The 16,227-nt window shown below is 52.5% G+C and overlaps 2 protein-coding genes across 2 annotated transcripts; one reads left to right on the top strand and one right to left on the bottom strand.

Moving 5' to 3' along the window:
* Positions 1–137: 137 nt before the first annotated feature.
* lemd3 (LEM domain containing 3) lies at positions 138–8,388 on the bottom strand. Its single transcript, XM_028955247.1, has 13 exons — positions 7,330–8,388; positions 5,877–5,917; positions 5,701–5,770; positions 5,549–5,625; positions 5,371–5,450; positions 4,312–4,457; positions 4,034–4,135; positions 3,799–3,901; positions 2,676–2,854; positions 2,492–2,573; positions 2,277–2,382; positions 1,078–1,156; positions 138–999 (listed from the first exon to the last, which is right to left on the bottom strand). The coding sequence occupies exons 1-13, from the start codon at positions 8,363–8,365 to the stop codon at positions 668–670; spliced, it is 2,433 nt and encodes an 810-aa protein (XP_028811080.1). The 5' UTR covers positions 8,366–8,388; the 3' UTR covers positions 138–667.
* Positions 8,389–9,022: 634 nt separating this feature from the next.
* On the top strand, positions 9,023–14,884 carry wif1 (wnt inhibitory factor 1). Its single transcript, XM_028955248.1, has 10 exons — positions 9,023–9,274; positions 9,444–9,583; positions 10,781–10,889; positions 10,967–11,107; positions 11,614–11,709; positions 12,061–12,156; positions 12,237–12,332; positions 13,719–13,814; positions 13,991–14,086; positions 14,378–14,884. Exons 1-10 carry the CDS (start codon positions 9,034–9,036, stop codon positions 14,503–14,505), a joined length of 1,239 nt encoding a protein of 412 aa, XP_028811081.1. The 5' UTR covers positions 9,023–9,033; the 3' UTR covers positions 14,506–14,884.
* Positions 14,885–16,227: the final 1,343 nt, after the last annotated feature.

Here is a 16,227-nt window from a genome sequence, read left to right as displayed (position 1 = left end):
ATTAACACGGCTGCTAAAAAAAAAAAAAAAATTATTATAATGCAAAACTCGAAATAACCATGGAATACACTGGAATATAGTTTGGCTGGCAGCCAATCTTGGAGCATGGACGCGGACAGTGTGACAGGAGCTCTCCCCCCCCCCCCCCCCACAATTTTTTTTTTTGCATTCTGTACAATTGCAGCCTCCACCGTTCATACATCAGTTCGTATATTTACAGTGCGCCGCGCCGCCCCACGGGAAAAATAACTGTGCATGCCTTCCACACGGACCAACTATAAAACGAAACGGAAAGAAACGGATTACAACACCAAAAAAAAATAAAAAATGTCTGTAGAAAATAAACATCCACATTATATCTTACAATTCAAAGCTTAAATATCGGCATACTTTAACCAGAACATGCAGCTATGTGTCACCTGGTTGGCTCCAGGAGGGGAGGAGCAGTTCAGAAGAGGGTCCTCTCCCGAACACACTTTTTATTTTTTTCTGTTTTAAATAGGAGCATCAGGACCGGAAGCCACGTTTTCCTCCTTAGATCCACAAAGAGAGTTCATTTTACGAAAAAAAAAATAAAAAGAAAAGAAAGATAGACATCGCGCCACGGCACCAGAGCGAGAGCTGAAGCGCGCCGCTTCCTCCCCTCTTGTAAAAAAAAAAAAAGTCTCTAGTCTGCATCCGAACTCCTGGCCACGCCGGAGCGGCGCCGGCAACGGGCCGCACCGCGCGTCCGCGCTTCCCGCCGAAAGCGGGCGGAGCCGAGGGTCCCTGCGGAAGGAAGGAGGGGGTGGCGACAGAGGAGAGGGGGCGCGGCCTGGCCGGGGGCGACGCCCCTCAGGAAAAGCCCAGCGAGCTGCCTCTGGAGCCGCGGTGCCGGAGGCCGGCCGTGGTGCTCAGCTGCTGGCTGGTGGCCTTCAGGGGCGCGTTGCAGTTCAGGGGCCTGCGGGAAGCGCTGGTGGTACCGGTCCAGTCGCAGGTACTTCACGGTCACCAGCTTACCTGCAGGAGCACGAGCAGCAAACACCTCAAGCGGCTATGAGAAAAATCACTTCTAAACCCACAGAAACGGCAGCTTACCATCAAACCATGAGCCGTGCAGCGCTTTGAAGGCCTTCCCAGAATGCTCAGCTGAGAGACACTTCACATAAACGCAGCCCTGTAAACACAGTTTATTAATTCAATTTGAAATGAAGAAAGAAAGAAAGAAGAAAGAGAAGTGATTGTCACTTGTGATACACAGCAGCACAGCACACGGTGCACACAATGAAATTTGTCCTCTGCATTTAACCCATCACCCTGAGTGAGCAGTGGGCAGCCATGACAGGTGCCCGGGGAGCAGTGTGTGGGGACGGTGCTTTGCTCAGTGGCACCTCAGTGGCACCTTGGCAGATCGGGATTCGAACCGGCAACCTTCTGATTACGGGGCCGCTTCCTTAACCGCTAGGCCACCACCGCCCTGTCCATACACTTCAACTCACCTGTAAAACTACCTGCATGGAGTCTTGTAGAAGGCCGGGTCAACATAACATAATAGATGATCATAATCTGTTTAATGTTTAATTGTGACAGGGAATACTTTCTTTTACTACTATTAACATTTACATTTACAGCATTTATCAGACGCCCTTATCCAGAGCGACTTACAATCAGTAGTTACAGGGACAGTCCCCCTGGAGCAACTTAGGGTTAAGTGTCTTGCTCAGGGACACAATGGTAGTACGTGGGATTTGAACCTGGGTCTTCTGGTTCATAGGCGAGTGTGTTACCCACTAGGCTACTACCACCCTATATTATTAATTCGTATGACCTATTGTATGGCTCTGTTCAACAGGAAGAAAAATGATATAGTCACATCTTACATTTACAGTATTTACCAGACGCCCTTATCCAGAGCGACTTACAATCAGTAGTTACAGGGACAGTCCCCCCCTGGACACGCTCAGGGTTAAGTGTCTTGCTCAGGGACACGATGGTAGTAAGTGGGGTTTGAACCTGGGTCTTCTGGTTCACAGGCGAGTGTTACCCGCTAGGCTACTACCACATCTCAGCTGAAGATGGACGGCTGTACAATAACAGTGATCTGATTAATATTGTGACACACAGATTAAGGGGCAGTGGTGGCCTGGCACAATCGGAAGGTGGCCAGTTCGAATCCCCAGCTGTTCCTTTAAGGGCGCGTGGCTGGGAACGTCGCCCCGCCCCTCTGACTCTGAGTAAAAGAATCTGGCAGAACGAGTCGAGGTGACCGAATACGATCGGGCACATAAGACACGCACCTCGCGCGAGTTCTTGTCGACGGTGATGTGCACGATTCCGTCGTTGTCGCTGCACTTCTCCAGGATGGCCTCGTGAATGGCCAGGTCCCAGTTCTCCCCCACCTCCCTGCACAGACCAGCGAGGAGCGAGAACAAACGTGAAGAACGATTATAATAATAATAAATAATAATAAATAATAATAATAAAAATAATGAATGAAGAACGCGGTCCTCACATCACGGGGTCAAACATGTTGCGGATCTTCAGGCACGGCGTTAAGCTGTTGGGTGGAGAGTTCCTCCTGTCCAGAGGGAACGCTGGGAAAAGTAAAGCAAATGCAACATTATGGGATCTGTGCGTCCCTGCATTTGGAAGAAGTGCCGGATACGGTTATTCCGAGTTGTTGTAGCAACCAGCACCTTTTCCCTGCCACATCTTCGACGGCAAGCTGGAGGCCTTCTCACAGGACAGCGACGGCTGCAGCCACCTCCAGACCATGAAGTCGGCGCCGCCGATCCGCTGCGTCTCCGTCCGGATGCGGGACTCGTTGGCCGCGACGAACGTCACCGCCCTCTCCCACACTTTCACCATCTTCTTCCTGCGGCGGAGAAACGGCCTCCAGGTCACCGCGTCTGGCGGGACGTTCGTCCCAGTTACCTCCGACCCGCATTCCCGTGCCGCTACACGCGACCGTAATCCGACAAGCAGACCACCGTCTTCACAACATTCCGGACCGACGACTACGAAACGAAACGAATCTCATGATCGATTACGCAATAACGACACCGCCTCATTAAAAAGTAGTGCCGGCGGCGACTGTGGCGGGCGGGCCGGCCTCGCCCGCACGGACGCCCTCTGAACTGCACACGCATGTTTGCTCCACTTTATAGGTGCGCTCGATTGCCGTTCCGCCTCACCGGATGCTCCGATTTGATCCAACGAGCAGAAGACCTGCCTCCACGAACGGCGGGAAAGCGCCTGGTTGAAAACGTAACGCGAAGTAGAATAACGTGACTCGTCGATAATTATAATCGAATTGAATCCTACAGTAAGTAGTTAGAGGGACAGTCCCCCCCGCCGGAGACAATTTTTTATTTTTTTTACATTAATTTGTTAGAAGATATTTTCACTCTTTGATTCATTTTCTCGTGAAAAAAAGTGAAAAAGCAAAGTTCGCTTGCGGCCACACCAGCCGAAGAACGCCGGATCTCGTCCGATCTCGGAAGCGAAGGGGGGGTTGGGCCTTGGGAGTCTAACTGGGAATACCAGGTGCTGTAAAGCTTTAACTACTGAAAAACGTATTAAGTTGAAGTTTTCTACGTCTACGTTAGTTTTGTTCTGAAGTAAATTAGGAGGTATTTTCTCTCTTTGATTCGTTTTTATTTCTTTTTAAGTTAAACATTCTCAAGCAAAGTTTGCTTACGGCCATACCAGCCAAAAAACGGCCAGACTCTTCCTGCTCAGGGACACGATGGTAGTACGTGGGGTTGGAACCCGGTTCGTAGGCGAGTGTTTCAGCTCAGTTCGGGTTTAAAGCCTCACCTGTCCTGCGGCAGGACCAGGGAGTCTCGGACGTGTGGGATGGGCAGGTAGGGCTGCAGCTCCCGGTTCTCCTGACACGCCTCGCTGTGGCTCCGCAGGACGTCTGCGCGCACACACACACACACACAAAAAAAATTAAAATAAATTAACAGAGACCACCCACAATGCACCATGCCCCTCCCACAGATGAAAAAAAAAAAAAAAAAAAAAAAAAAAAGGAAAAGTGTGGCGGTACCGAGGATTCTCTCCACCATGTCATACATCAGCCTGGTCTCCTCCTCCTCCCGCCTCCAGCGATATTTCATGTAGTACAGGAGACCCCAGACCGCTCCCAGACCTTAAAACCCAAACACAGAAAAAAAGCGAAGTGATTGTCACATCTGACACACAGCGGCACCGCACACGGCGCACACAGTGAAATTTGTCCGCTGCATTTAACCCGTCGCCCTGAGTGCGCAGAACAAGCAGAAAGCGAACAAGCTGAGAGTTTTTATCGCTTCTCACGAAGATTACCTGCGACGAAGAGGAGCACCCGGTAAATCACGGTGAAGAAGGCCCTTCTGAAGCGGCACAGGAAGGACATCCTGGGGTGGGTGGACTCCAGGCGCAGGATCTCGGACACGTCGGTCACCGGTGCGCCGCCCGCCTCGCCGATCAGCCTGGGCACAGGTTACAGCGCGGACAACCTGTTCACTCTGATATCGTACAGAAATGCGGCCGCTTCTCCGCAAGAAACCCAATCACTCTGAAGGATGAGATAAATTAGCGAAAGCACACGGTGACGCGGTGAAACGTGTCCTCTGCTTTTACATTTACGCCATTTGGCAGACGTCCTCATCCAGAGCGACTTACAACGTGCTTCCATCACTTCAACATCTATGAAGTGATCAGTTCTGGTTCACCAGGACCCCCAACTATGAATACAGTGATTTTATTCACTCTGTTCTAGTTTCTATACAGAAGTCAGACAAGAAGAAGGTCACAAGTTCATCTAAATGAAGGTCTTGAGCTGCTGTGTGAAGGTGCTCAGTGACTGAGCTGGAAGTTCATTCCACCACCGAGGGGCCAAGACGGAGAAGAGTCTAGATGAGCGTCTTCCTTTTACCTTCAGAGATGGAGGGACCAGGCGAGCAGTACTGGAGGCTCGGAGTATACGAGGTGCAGTGCGAGGTGTAATAAGGGCTGTGAGGTAGGATGGTGCTACTCCATGTTTGGCTTTGTAGGCCAGCATCAGTATTTTGAACCTGATGCGTGCAGCTACTGGGAGCCAGTGGAGGGAACGTAGCAGAGGGGTGGTGTGGAGAACTTGGGAAGGTTGAAGATCAGTCGTGCTGCTGCATTTTGTATGAGTTGTAGAGGTCGGATGGTGCATAGTGGTAGACCAGCTAGTAGAGGTAGAGTAGAGGTAGACCATCGCCCTTGGTGAGCAGTGGGCGGCCATGACAGGCGCCTGGGGAGCAGCGTGTGGGGACGGCGCTTTGCTCAGTGGCACCCCGGCGGCATGGGATTCCAATAAGGGGCCGCTTTTTATGTTGAAACTCGTAGACTAGAGTGCGGTAGAGGAAAGCTTACCGTATTCCGACATCTTGTCCCGTCCGGATGATCCACTCCAGGGCAGTGGCCACAAAGTCCCCATACAACCGGTTCTGGTCCTAAAAAGAGCGGGAGATCCGTTTTTTTTGGCCGCGTGAGTAACCAGTAACAGAACTGAAAGGGAGATCTTGTGCTCGTCTATTATCTGGCGTCACACCTTCAAATATTCGGAGGCTTCGGACAGAGAGAGGCTTCGGTTCCTCGGGTCGGGCTGGTCTCTGCAGTCATGTTCACCTGCAAATACGGAACACCGGCCGGTCAGCACCGCGCCTCTAGCACGGCAACCGCGAGGTGGGAGCGGCGGCGTACCTGCGATGGTGGCCAGGTGGTCGTGCAGGCTCAGCAGCAGGTTGAGGATGGCGTCCTTTTCCGAGTCGTCCTGGATATCACGAATCGGGGAAGAAGATAAAATAAATTGAAAAAAAAAAATGACAAGCGATGAACGACGAGCGCAAAGGAAATCGCGCCGAAAAAGACGCACTTACGTAAGACGAATCAAAGTTGGTTCCAAACGGGTGGTTCCTGACTAGATAGAAAAAAGAAAAAAACAAAGAATAAAAACACTGGCTGGAGCTTAGTGTTCTTTTCATAAATGCTGGTCATGTGACGATAGCAAAACATATCATGTAATATTGTCGACTAAATCTGGTTTGTGAAATAAAAACTACAATAAAATGTCTGTTCCTGTTTACAAAAACAAGACGAGGCGACGTCTTATTTCCTCGCGTTTAATCACGTTAATATGACGCGGTTTCTGTTTCCTGTGATTTCATAAAGTGTCCGGAAATGATGTCGTAATAAGTAACAGTAATATAATAATAAGATTAAAACATTCTTTTAATTATGAAATAGGTTTGACTAAAATAAAACGTTGTTTCTGTCTGTTTTACTATATCGACTGGGTTAAATAAAAAAAAAAATCTAATTTTCATCGACTAAAATTAGACTAAAATATTCATGGACAATTCTGACTAAAATACGACTAAAATGCTCAGACTTCTAGACTAGAATACAACGAGTCTGGACTAATAAAGACTAATAAAGACAGCTGGACGCAAAGACTTGACCAAAAACTAAACCGGACTAAAGCCGCCAGGAACGACTGTAGCGGTGCGGCTGCTCGGCGCCCGAGGAAAAGCGTCACGCAGGGCGACGTCCTGCGCTGGCAAAGCCCGAACATCACCACACGTCTGAAGGTGGAGGTCATCCAGGATTAGCGCGCCGACGCGAAGACTCCGGGTCACCGGCAGCGGCGAGACTCGCCGCGGCGAGTAGCGAACCGTTTCCAAAAACTCCGCCCAAAAGGGACGAGTCTGCTGAATTTACAGGTCGCCGAGTAAGTCGGCCATGACGCCACCGACCAGGGAAGAAGGGGAAGTTTAAAACCATACATAACATGGTGTACTACATCATTGCATGGAACAGCCGGGGTGTGTGTGTGTGTGTGTGTGTGTGCCCGAGCAGCCGCTCGCGTCCCCAGTGACCCGGACAATTAGGCCGCTTTAGCTCGTCTGTGACCTAGATGTCTGCCACGCAACGCCTCCGCCGGGCCCCCGCCCGACCTGGCAACCCGCACCCGCCCACGTCACGTCAAACACCAATCAGCCACGCCACGGGGTCCCACGGAGCCAAAAAAACGCTACACCCCGATAACGTCCTCTCCACCGGCGGGGTCCAGGTTAACGTCCACAGCGAGGTCGGGCACGGCCTCGACCATCAACGTTCCAAAAGCACCGGTGCACAAAAACTCACAAAACGGCGTCCAGTACGTTGGAGGGTCGGGGAAGACAGACACTTCCACTTCCTGGGTTTTATAGAACGGAACCCCGACACCCGCCGTCAGGACCACAGACGCGACCCCGAAAAGCCCTCGGGCTTCACAGGCCGCCCCGTTTCCGACTGAAGTCGGTGACGACAACCCACTGGTGGGGGACTTACTGGCTCCCTCCACCGGCCCGTGGCCGGAGCCCCGCATCCGCAGGTACACGAGCCCCAGCAGGAGGAAGAAGAGGCAGGCGGCCACCAGCAGGAACATGGACAGGTAGTGGGCGCTGAAGCCGCCGGGCGTGGAGGCCTCGTCGCGCCGGAACTGCTGGAGCAGCTCGTCCTCGGGGCCCGGCGGCTTGTGGAGGAGGGGGCGGCTGTAGGCGTGGTTGGGGCCGGCGTGGTTGGAGTGGTTGGGCCGGTAGGGGGTGTGGAGGACGCCGACGTGGTTCTTGGTGAAGACGGCGGCGGCCCCGGGTCTCCTGCAGTTGGGCCGGACCGTCACGCCGGAGCCCCGCGCTTCGTCGCCGCTCTCCTCCTCCTCCTCGTCGTCGTCCTCCTCCTCCGCCGCCGCCGCCGCCGCCAGGGCTTCCTGGCCCGCGTCCGCCCCCCTGGCGCTCCTGTAGGGAGAGGACGGGACTCTGGGGAGGCTCCGCCTGGACACCGCGGGCCCGCTGTCCTCCTCCTCAGAGTCCGAGTAGTCCCTGCTGCGCACCCGGCTCCCGTTCACGGCCCGGCCGCTCCTCTCCGGCTCGTCGGCCTCGTCCCGCTCCTTCTCCCGGCCGGCCCACCACGGAGAGCCGTCCAGGCGGCCGTGAGGCGAGCCGCTGTTGCCGGGCGCGGCGGGCGGACTCCTGCGGGCGCCGGAGCCTCGGTCTCTCCTGGCCCCGCCGCCGCCGCCGCCCTTCTTCGACGGGACCTCGGCGTCCGACTCGTCCGAGCTGAAGCCCAGCAGGAGCTTCCCTCCTCCGCCCGGGCCGCGGCTGGCGCCGAGCGGCGTGACGTCAGCGCTGGCTGCGCGGACCCGCGGCGCGCCGCCGCCGTTGTTGACGCCGCCGCCGCCGGCGCCGCGCCGCTGCTGCTCGTCGCGCAGCTTCTTCAGCTTCTTCAGGTAGACGGGCCGCGTGTTCTCCGTCACCGGGCCCGGCGAGAAGCCCAGGCGCCGCAGCTCCGAGAACAGCTCCTCGTCCGTTAACTGCGCGGACGCCATCTTCGCTCCGGACTCACACGGAAAGCTGGAGCGGAAGTGACGTAAAGAAGCAGACGGACCAAAAAAAAAAAAAGAAAAGAAAAAGTTGAGTGGATTTAGGACGAGGAGGAGGAGGAGGAGGTCGCCGTCTGTCTAACACGCGACCAAATAAAAAAAACAAATGTTTCATATTCCACTACTTCCAGTAAATTCCATACTAATCTGTATATTAAAGGGTATATTTTATTTATATGTATTCATTTGTATTTAATAGGCAGGATAAGTGCCATAAGAGAAAACGAAAAAAAAAAATCACACACACATTTATACTTATACTATACTATATTTTTTCTTTTTGCACTGATACTGCTTTGGTTAATTCTAGAAAAGTATACGTGATTAAAACAAAGATGAGAAATATTGAGTGAATTCCTTTTTGTGTTTTATTTTTTTTTTTTGCTGATTTACTCATTTTCTGCGCATTTCATTTGCCATTTGACGCCGATAAAAATACCGACCTGAAAGCGGCGATTTGTAAAACCGACATAAATTCTAATCCGAGACCTTAAAGAGGACGGCTCCGTGGGGGTGGGGGGTGGGGGGGGGCGACCCACGCAGAAGACCCCACACAAGCCGGATAAATAATAAAAGCTGTTGCCGAGTTGTGGTCGCGTTTGGGTCTGGGGTTCATGGGGAGGATCTTGGCACCAGCGCGCGCGCCTCGAACCCGCAGCGCCACCGCGCGGACGAGCGCGCGCCCGCTACATACAGGCTCGCGCCGCGCGCGCGGCTTCAGTCCGGCCGGCGGCGCGCAGAGGAGGAGGATGATGATGATGACGATCAGGATGATGATGATGATGCTGGGCTGCTGCGTCGCGCGCGGGGGTCTCAACCTGTGGATCGATGCCAACCAGGCCAGGGTGCTCATAGGTAAAAAAAAATATATATATATATATATATATACCCTTTATTACCATTAATTACGCTCAAATTACCTTCGTTATCGTTTATCGCAGTCGGCCTGAGAGCGTGGGCTGCGCGGTGCGAATAAACTCTTGTTCCCTGCAAGTCGCGTTTTAAGAATGGCAACCGTGTCCAGGGTTCGAGGAGGACATCTTCATCGTGTCCGAGGCGCAGATGGCCCCGTTCACGCAGGACTTCAGGAGCGCGCAGCGGCGGATCCCCGCCATCCCGGTCGGCGTGCAGCGCGTCAACTTCACCTGGCGGACCACCGAACAGGTAGCGGCGGCGGCGGCAGATCGGTTTTTTAACATCGCGATTTGACGTCCCGGCGTGGCCGCTGGAGATGCCACGAGGATCAAAGCGGGAAGCCGCCGAGAAGTCCGGCCTCCGCGGGCCGGTGCCAAACATCTGGCACATCTGCGGAGTGGGATGATCCCCAGATCCTGTCGCATTCATTAGAGGAATTAATGAGGGATTAATATATTTTCATGTACACCCAGCGAGGAACGTGGACAGGGGTTGCCAGATTGGGAAATTCGGAACTTTGACTGCTCAGAATGCCTATGGTGCAAAATAGTTGCGTAAGCTAAATACTTTTACGGTAGTTTTGGCAAGTTGTTTTTGCACGTTTTTATTCTTCATTTTTTGTTGCATGTATATCTTTTTATATTTATAGGCTATAGAAATAATTACAGTAAGAACATGGATGAAGGTTGCCAGGTTGGGAAAGTAGGGTACTTTTTGGCAGCTCTGTGTGCAGATTTCTGGGCGACTGGTTAGCAGGTAGTTTGGCAACACTGGCACTTACATTTTACATTTAGAGCATTTACCAGACCACACTCAGGGTTAAGTGTCTTGTTCAGGGACACGATGGTAGTAAGTGGGGTTTGAACCTGGGTCTTCTGGTTCATAGGCGAGTGTGTTACCTGCTAGGCTACTACCATCCACAGCCTTCCTCTTTAGAGAATATTTAGATGAACTTGTGACCTTCTTCTTGTCTGACTTCTGTATAGAAACTAGAACAGAGTGAATAAAAAGATTGTATTCATAGTTGGGGGGTCCTGGTGAACCAGAACTGGTCACTTCATCCATGGTGACATGGAAGCACGTTTTAAGTCGCTCTGGATAAGGACGTCTGCCAAATGCCGTAAATGTAAATGTAACACTGCGGCACGGACAATTAAGTCGCTGGTACGGAACGTCCACTGGCGGTGCTTTTTCTGGCCTGCGGGGGGACAGTGACACACATTGAGTGATGTGTAATCCTCAGGCGACATGTGAGAGAGGGGGGGCCCCGCTCCATTACCCCGGCGCCGGGGCGTACGAACAAAGGGCCCGGGCATGAAAGGCCGGCCGGCAGTTACCCGTGCTGGTTATTACCATTCAGCTGCGGGATTAGCGCGTCTCTCGCCGCCGCCTGCGTGAGGAGGACCCGCCGCACGCTTTCATCTCCCCCCGCGGGCTGTGTTCCAGGCGGAGTACTTCTACGAGTTCCAGACCCTGCGCTCCCTGGACAAGCACATCATGGACGACCCCACGGTCAGCGTGCCGCTGCTGGGCTCCGTGCCGCTCAAGGCCTCAGGTCTGCCGGACGTCCTGCGCGTGACTTGGCCGTAGGTAACGACGGCCGCGCGGGAATTGACTCTGGTCTGCGGTCAGTTGTCCAGGTCGGATTCCCGTGCCGCGGGGAGCAGGACGGGGTGGCGGCCTTCGAGGTGACCGTCCTGGTGATGGACGCCGGCGGCAACGTGATCCTGAGGACCCCACACAACGCCATCTTCTTCAAGACCTGCCAGAGAGGTGAGTGAGGGGTGGGGCTCAGTCTGGCAGCGGTGTACCAGAACCAGAAGACCCAGGTTCAAGTCCCACTTACTACCATCGTGTCCCTGAGAAAGACACTTAACCCTGAGTGTCTCCAGGGGGGGACTGTCCCTGTCACTACTGACTGTAAGTCGCTCTGGATAAGGGCGTCTGCTGAATGCTGCAAATGAAAATGTAAATCATCCACCATGAAGTATTTTAGAGATATGGTAGGGTGGTAGTAGCCTAGCGGGTAAGACACTCGCCTATGAACCAGGAGACCCAGGTTCAAATCCCGCTTACTACCATTGTGTCCCTGAGCAAGACACTTGCTCCAGGGGGGGACTGTCCCTGTAACTGCTGATTGTAAGTCGCTCTGGATAAGGACGTCTGGTAAATAATGTAAATGTAAATATGCTTCTTTGTTGCCAGGCCTCGTGTTTTCGGCGCGAGACTGAAGCTTTTTTTTGTTTAAAAAGTGAACTCTCCGCCTCCTCCGTCCGCAGCGAAGTGTCCCGGCGGCTGCCGCAACGGCGGCTTCTGCAACGAGAGGCAGGTGTGCGAGTGCCAGGACGGGTTCTACGGGCCTCACTGCGAGAAAGGTGACCGCTACGCCGCTACGGCAAGACGTGCTCTTTACCTTTTACATGTAGGCTGAAAGAAAAGTGTCCGCTCTGAGGTGAAAATGTCCCCTCGAAAAGCATTAAGAGGACAGGGCTGGTGGTGGCCTTGTGGGTGAGACGCTCGCCTACGAACCAGAGGAGCACAAAGTCCCGGGTTCAAACCCGACTTACTACCACGGTGCCCCTGAGCAGGACGCTTAACCCCGAGTGTCCCCAGGGGGACTGTCCCCATCACTATTTCATTTTCATTTCACTGACTGTACTGCTCTGGGTAAAGGCGTCTGGGAAATTCTGTGAAATGTGAACGTGGCTTCCGTCTCGTCCTCACAGCCCTGTGCTCCCCGGGGTGTCTGAACGGGGGGCTTTGCGTCAGTCCAGGCGTCTGCATCTGTCCCCCAGGCTACTCCGGCGTCAGCTGTGACCGAGGTGCTCCTTACTGCCATTTCGAAACGTCCGCAGGGTATGCTCCCACTGTCTGAATGCTCTTTCTGCTTCTGGTCCTGTAGTGAACTGCAGCGCCACCTGTCTGAACGGAGGCACCTGCTTCCACCCCGGGAAGTGCCTTTGTCCCGCGGGGCACGAGGGGGAACGCTGTCAGACCAGTGAGTTGCTCTGCTTCTATACTGAGGTAGCCTAGCGGGTAACACACTCGCCTATTAACCAGAAGACCCAGGTTCAAACCCCACTTACTGCCATCGTGTCCCTGAGCGTCTCCAGGGGGGGACTGTCCCTGTCACTACTGACTGTAAGGCGCTCTGGATAAGGGCGTCTGGTAAATGACATGAATGTAAATGTAAATGCCGTATAAAGTCTCCACACAATAAACGCCTTGGCCCGTGGTGATGTCACACTACGTCAGGGTTTTACGGGCCGCGGCGGCCGCAGACGTTTAAATTAAAATGCGTGCAGACGCTACCTAAGGCCTGATTAAAAACCATCTGCCGTGTGAGGCCCGCGATATGAGGGCAAACGTTGCAGTTGTGTGAGAAGGGATCTGGTCTCCTCGCAGCGTGAGTGGTTTTGACGCGTGGGTGTCAATATTTCCCCGCCCGCACCACTTTGCTCTTCAAAAAGCCCCCGGGACGTCTCTGAAGTCAGGGATGGGGGAAAATCCGCAGCTCTAACGGTAACAGCCCGCCGGTATCGCGTTCCGTTCCTGCCAGAGCCCAGCGCCGTCCCCCGCCGTCCCTTTCCACAGATATGGATTTCAGGGACAAGCCACAGAACACCGCGGGGCTTCCACTTTCTCACGGTCCATCAGGGTAACGGAGTCCTTGGGCTTTTAAAAAAGCCCCAAACCCCCACCTCCTCCCGTCCCGCTTCACACTGGCCGTTAGATGAAAGGTTTAAACGTCCCCTGACATGAAAATGGGACTTTGTCAGATGATTTAACATTAATACGAGTTCCCCGAGCCTGTCTATGGTCCTGCTGTGTCTAGAAATGGAGATAGGTGTAAAGATGCTAACACTAAGGGTGGTAGTAGCCTAGTGGGTAACACACTCGCCTATGAACCAGAAGACCCGGGTTCAAATCCCACTTACCATTGTGTCCCTGAACAAGACACTTAACCCTAAATTGCTCCAGGGGGGGACCGTCCCTGTAACTACTGATTGTACGTCGCTCTGGATAAGGGCGTCTGATAAATGCTGTAAATGTAAATGTAAGACGGCTTTGGTCGTTCTGCTTCAACGTTCAGAGAGCGGCAGCTCAGACGGTAGGATCTGGAATTTGTCCCCTTATGACGTCATAAGGGGAATAATTTTATTTCTTGAAAAATGCCGACACGACTTCCTGTCTGCGCCTATTGGCCGCTCTCCTCCTCATTAGCATTTAAAGCTACAGACGGTGAAGCTCGGCGTCCTGGGAAATCTCATTGAGGGACCGGATCAAAGTGGCCGTAATTCTGCACCAAGGGGAGCAACGAGAAAATGACACTTTTCGCGCAGTTACGAGGAAGGACGATGAACCGCACGTGTCCTCTGTGCAGGTAAATGCCGGCAGCCCTGCAGAAACGGAGGCAGGTGTGTGGGGCGAAACAAGTGCAAGTGCAGCAAAGGTTTCCACGGTGACCTGTGCTCCAAGGGTAAGGCAGCGTTTCCAACCACGTCCGTGTTCCTGCGTCGGAGTTTGCCGGTCGCCCCTCCGACTCGAGGCCCCGGCGCGGTCGCCTGGTGACCTGTGGATTTCGAGCCGCACGTGACTTCCTGAGACTAAACACTGTGTCTTTTGTGTATGTCTTGTCTGCGCGCGTGTGAGCAGCCGCCTGCGAGCCCAGCTGTGGAACACATGGGACCTGCGTGGAGCCCAACAGGTGCCAGTGCCGGGACGGCTGGCACGGACGCCACTGCAACAAGAGTGAGTGGCAGCCCGTCCCCAGTCAATTTGTGCCCCACACGTATTATGATGTATCCCAGCATGCCACTCGGGTGGTAGTAGCCTAGTGGGTAACACACTCGCCTATAAACCAGAAGATCCGGGTTCAAATCCCACTTACTACCATCGTGTCCCTGAGCAAGACACTTAATCCTAAATTGCACCAGGGGGGGGACTGTCCCTGTAAATACTGATTGTAAGTCGCTCTGGATAAGGGCGTCTGGTAAATGCTGTAAAATGTAAATGGGTCCGAGCGTTTTTCCTCTGTTCCAGAGCACCGTGGTGGTGTGGCGAGTCGGCCGCCGGCCCCCAAGAACAAGCCGCATGCGGCGCCGGTGAAGGAGTCCGAGGACACAGGCGAAACCAACCAGCAGCCGGATGACACCAATTATGTGGCGTGATCATGTGACCGTTCCAGTCCGCGGCAGGAAGTGACGTCACTCTCAGCTTCGCGCCGCATGTTACAGTAGAGACGCGCTCGGTAAAAGGGGTTGCCGTTGCTCCTCCCTCCAACTTTGCTCGATTACATGGAACTAGAAATGACAGAATAATTGTGCGTTATTAAAAACAGGGCGTCGCCGAAAGACGGCATTCACACACGGTGCAGTCTGATTAACCGTTTACGGACCCGTCCCTCCGCCGCTTCTCATTACGAATATTTATCGCGTAGCGTAGCATTTATGTAAAGTTGAGTGGCTTTCATAGTCTTGAGTAGATTAGCGACCTCCATTGTCCAAGTTCAGTGATGGAACTTATGAAATAATAAAAGGTTGTACGTGACGAAACCGGCTCTCTGTGATTTCCCTGATAATGTCAGTGGTTTTACATCAATGTGGCAACGTACAGCAGGAAATGAAATGTAAATTCTGCGCTTGTGTGTGTGTGTGTCTGGGAGTCTTTTTCCCATTTTAATCATACAGCGAGGCTCTAGCATAATTAGAGCGTTATAAGATTTCTTCGGCTCAGATGGTGTCATTTATTACGAATCCTTTAATAACAGTAAAATGTGTGTACAGAACATTATTATGTATTCAGAGTGGGGCTTCGGGTCTGCATTAGACCGTGAAACCCCACCATGCATGGGGAGTGGCAATGCCAAAAGTGACGTTGGCCCAGTCCTCTCGCCGGTGGAGCCAAATCGGGCGAAAAGCAAATTGTCCACATGTAACCACGAAGGGCAACATCACCAGATGTCCACTCACTGGTTTGGCACACAAATGTCGGAAAAGAGTCACAAAATGACTAAAACCGCAGAAACACCAACCCATACACCAAGCCTTTTTATTACTGTACAATTAGAGTAAGTAACCAGTTTCAAATGTAACAAAGTAACAAAAGTTCATTTCTTGAAAGTATTCAAGTGGCAATCTTCAAATCAATCATTTATTAATTAGAAGTGAGGTTTCTTCCCTTCTGGCTTACAGTTTAGTTTATTATGTATACTCTTACTTTAACTGAAGTGATAGTCATTGTAATACACTGCAACACAGCACACGTGCACACAACGAAACGTGTCCTCTGCTTTTAACCATCACCATTGGTGAGCAGTGGGCGGCCATGACGGGCGCCTGTGGAGCAGTGTGTGGGGACGGTGCTTTGCTCAGTGGCACCTCGAACCAGCAACCTTCTGATTACGGGGCCGCTTCCTCAACCGATAGGCCACCACTGGCCCAAGGAGCCATCTAACTTTTTAGAATAGTTAGTATTCTGTAATCAAGTAATCTCAAGTGAGATCAAGTCATGCTGAGTTTCATTGTCATTTTTTCAGCTACATACGTGTTAGACGGTACATATTGAAACGGAAAACGTTTCACCGGAACCTACTGCTACATGTAACATTTAAACAACGTTACACACGGACATAATTCAACACGTCTTTGTGGGTGTAAAAATACGGCAAACACCAGCATCAGTGCCAGCAGAACCTGTTACTAATGAGTCAAGCTTCAAATTTCACCCACAGCAGAGCAGGTCTGTTCGAGCCGACTTCATCAGGTTCAGTTGAACCTTTCACTGCGTCCACCGACGACTGCGGTCGTTAAAAACCAGAACCAGGAAGGAAACCAAACCATTTACTGCGCCATCCTTACACTAATCACACTTCTCATGTAGTAAAAGAAGTC

This window comes from Denticeps clupeoides, chromosome 15, assembly GCF_900700375.1.
Source record: "Denticeps clupeoides chromosome 15, fDenClu1.1, whole genome shotgun sequence".
Classification (NCBI taxonomy): Eukaryota; Metazoa; Chordata; class Actinopteri; order Clupeiformes; family Denticipitidae; genus Denticeps; species Denticeps clupeoides.
The sequence above is the reverse complement of the archived record's forward strand: the minus strand, read 5'-3'. Positions and strand labels throughout refer to the sequence as shown.

Excerpts from the sequence above, each read along its gene's own strand:
- lemd3 (XM_028955247.1), bottom strand. The coding sequence starts at position 8,365 with ATGGCGTCCGCGCAGTTAACGGACGAGGAGCTGTTCTCGGAGCTGCGG. Across the intron at positions 2,855-3,798 it reads CTGGTCCTGCCGCAGGACAG|GAAGAAGATGGTGAAAGTGT; the intron begins GTGAGGCTTTAA and ends TCTCCGCCGCAG. Across the intron at positions 1,000-1,077 it reads GCACGGCTCATGGTTTGATG|GTAAGCTGGTGACCGTGAAG; the intron begins GTAAGCTGCCGT and ends GTGCTCCTGCAG.
- wif1 (XM_028955248.1), top strand. The coding sequence starts at position 9,034 with ATGGGGAGGATCTTGGCACCAGCGCGCGCGCCTCGAACCCGCAGCGCC. Across the intron at positions 12,157-12,236 it reads CGGCGTCAGCTGTGACCGAG|TGAACTGCAGCGCCACCTGT; the intron begins GTGCTCCTTACT and ends CTGGTCCTGTAG. Across the intron at positions 14,087-14,377 it reads CGGACGCCACTGCAACAAGA|AGCACCGTGGTGGTGTGGCG; the intron begins GTGAGTGGCAGC and ends CCTCTGTTCCAG.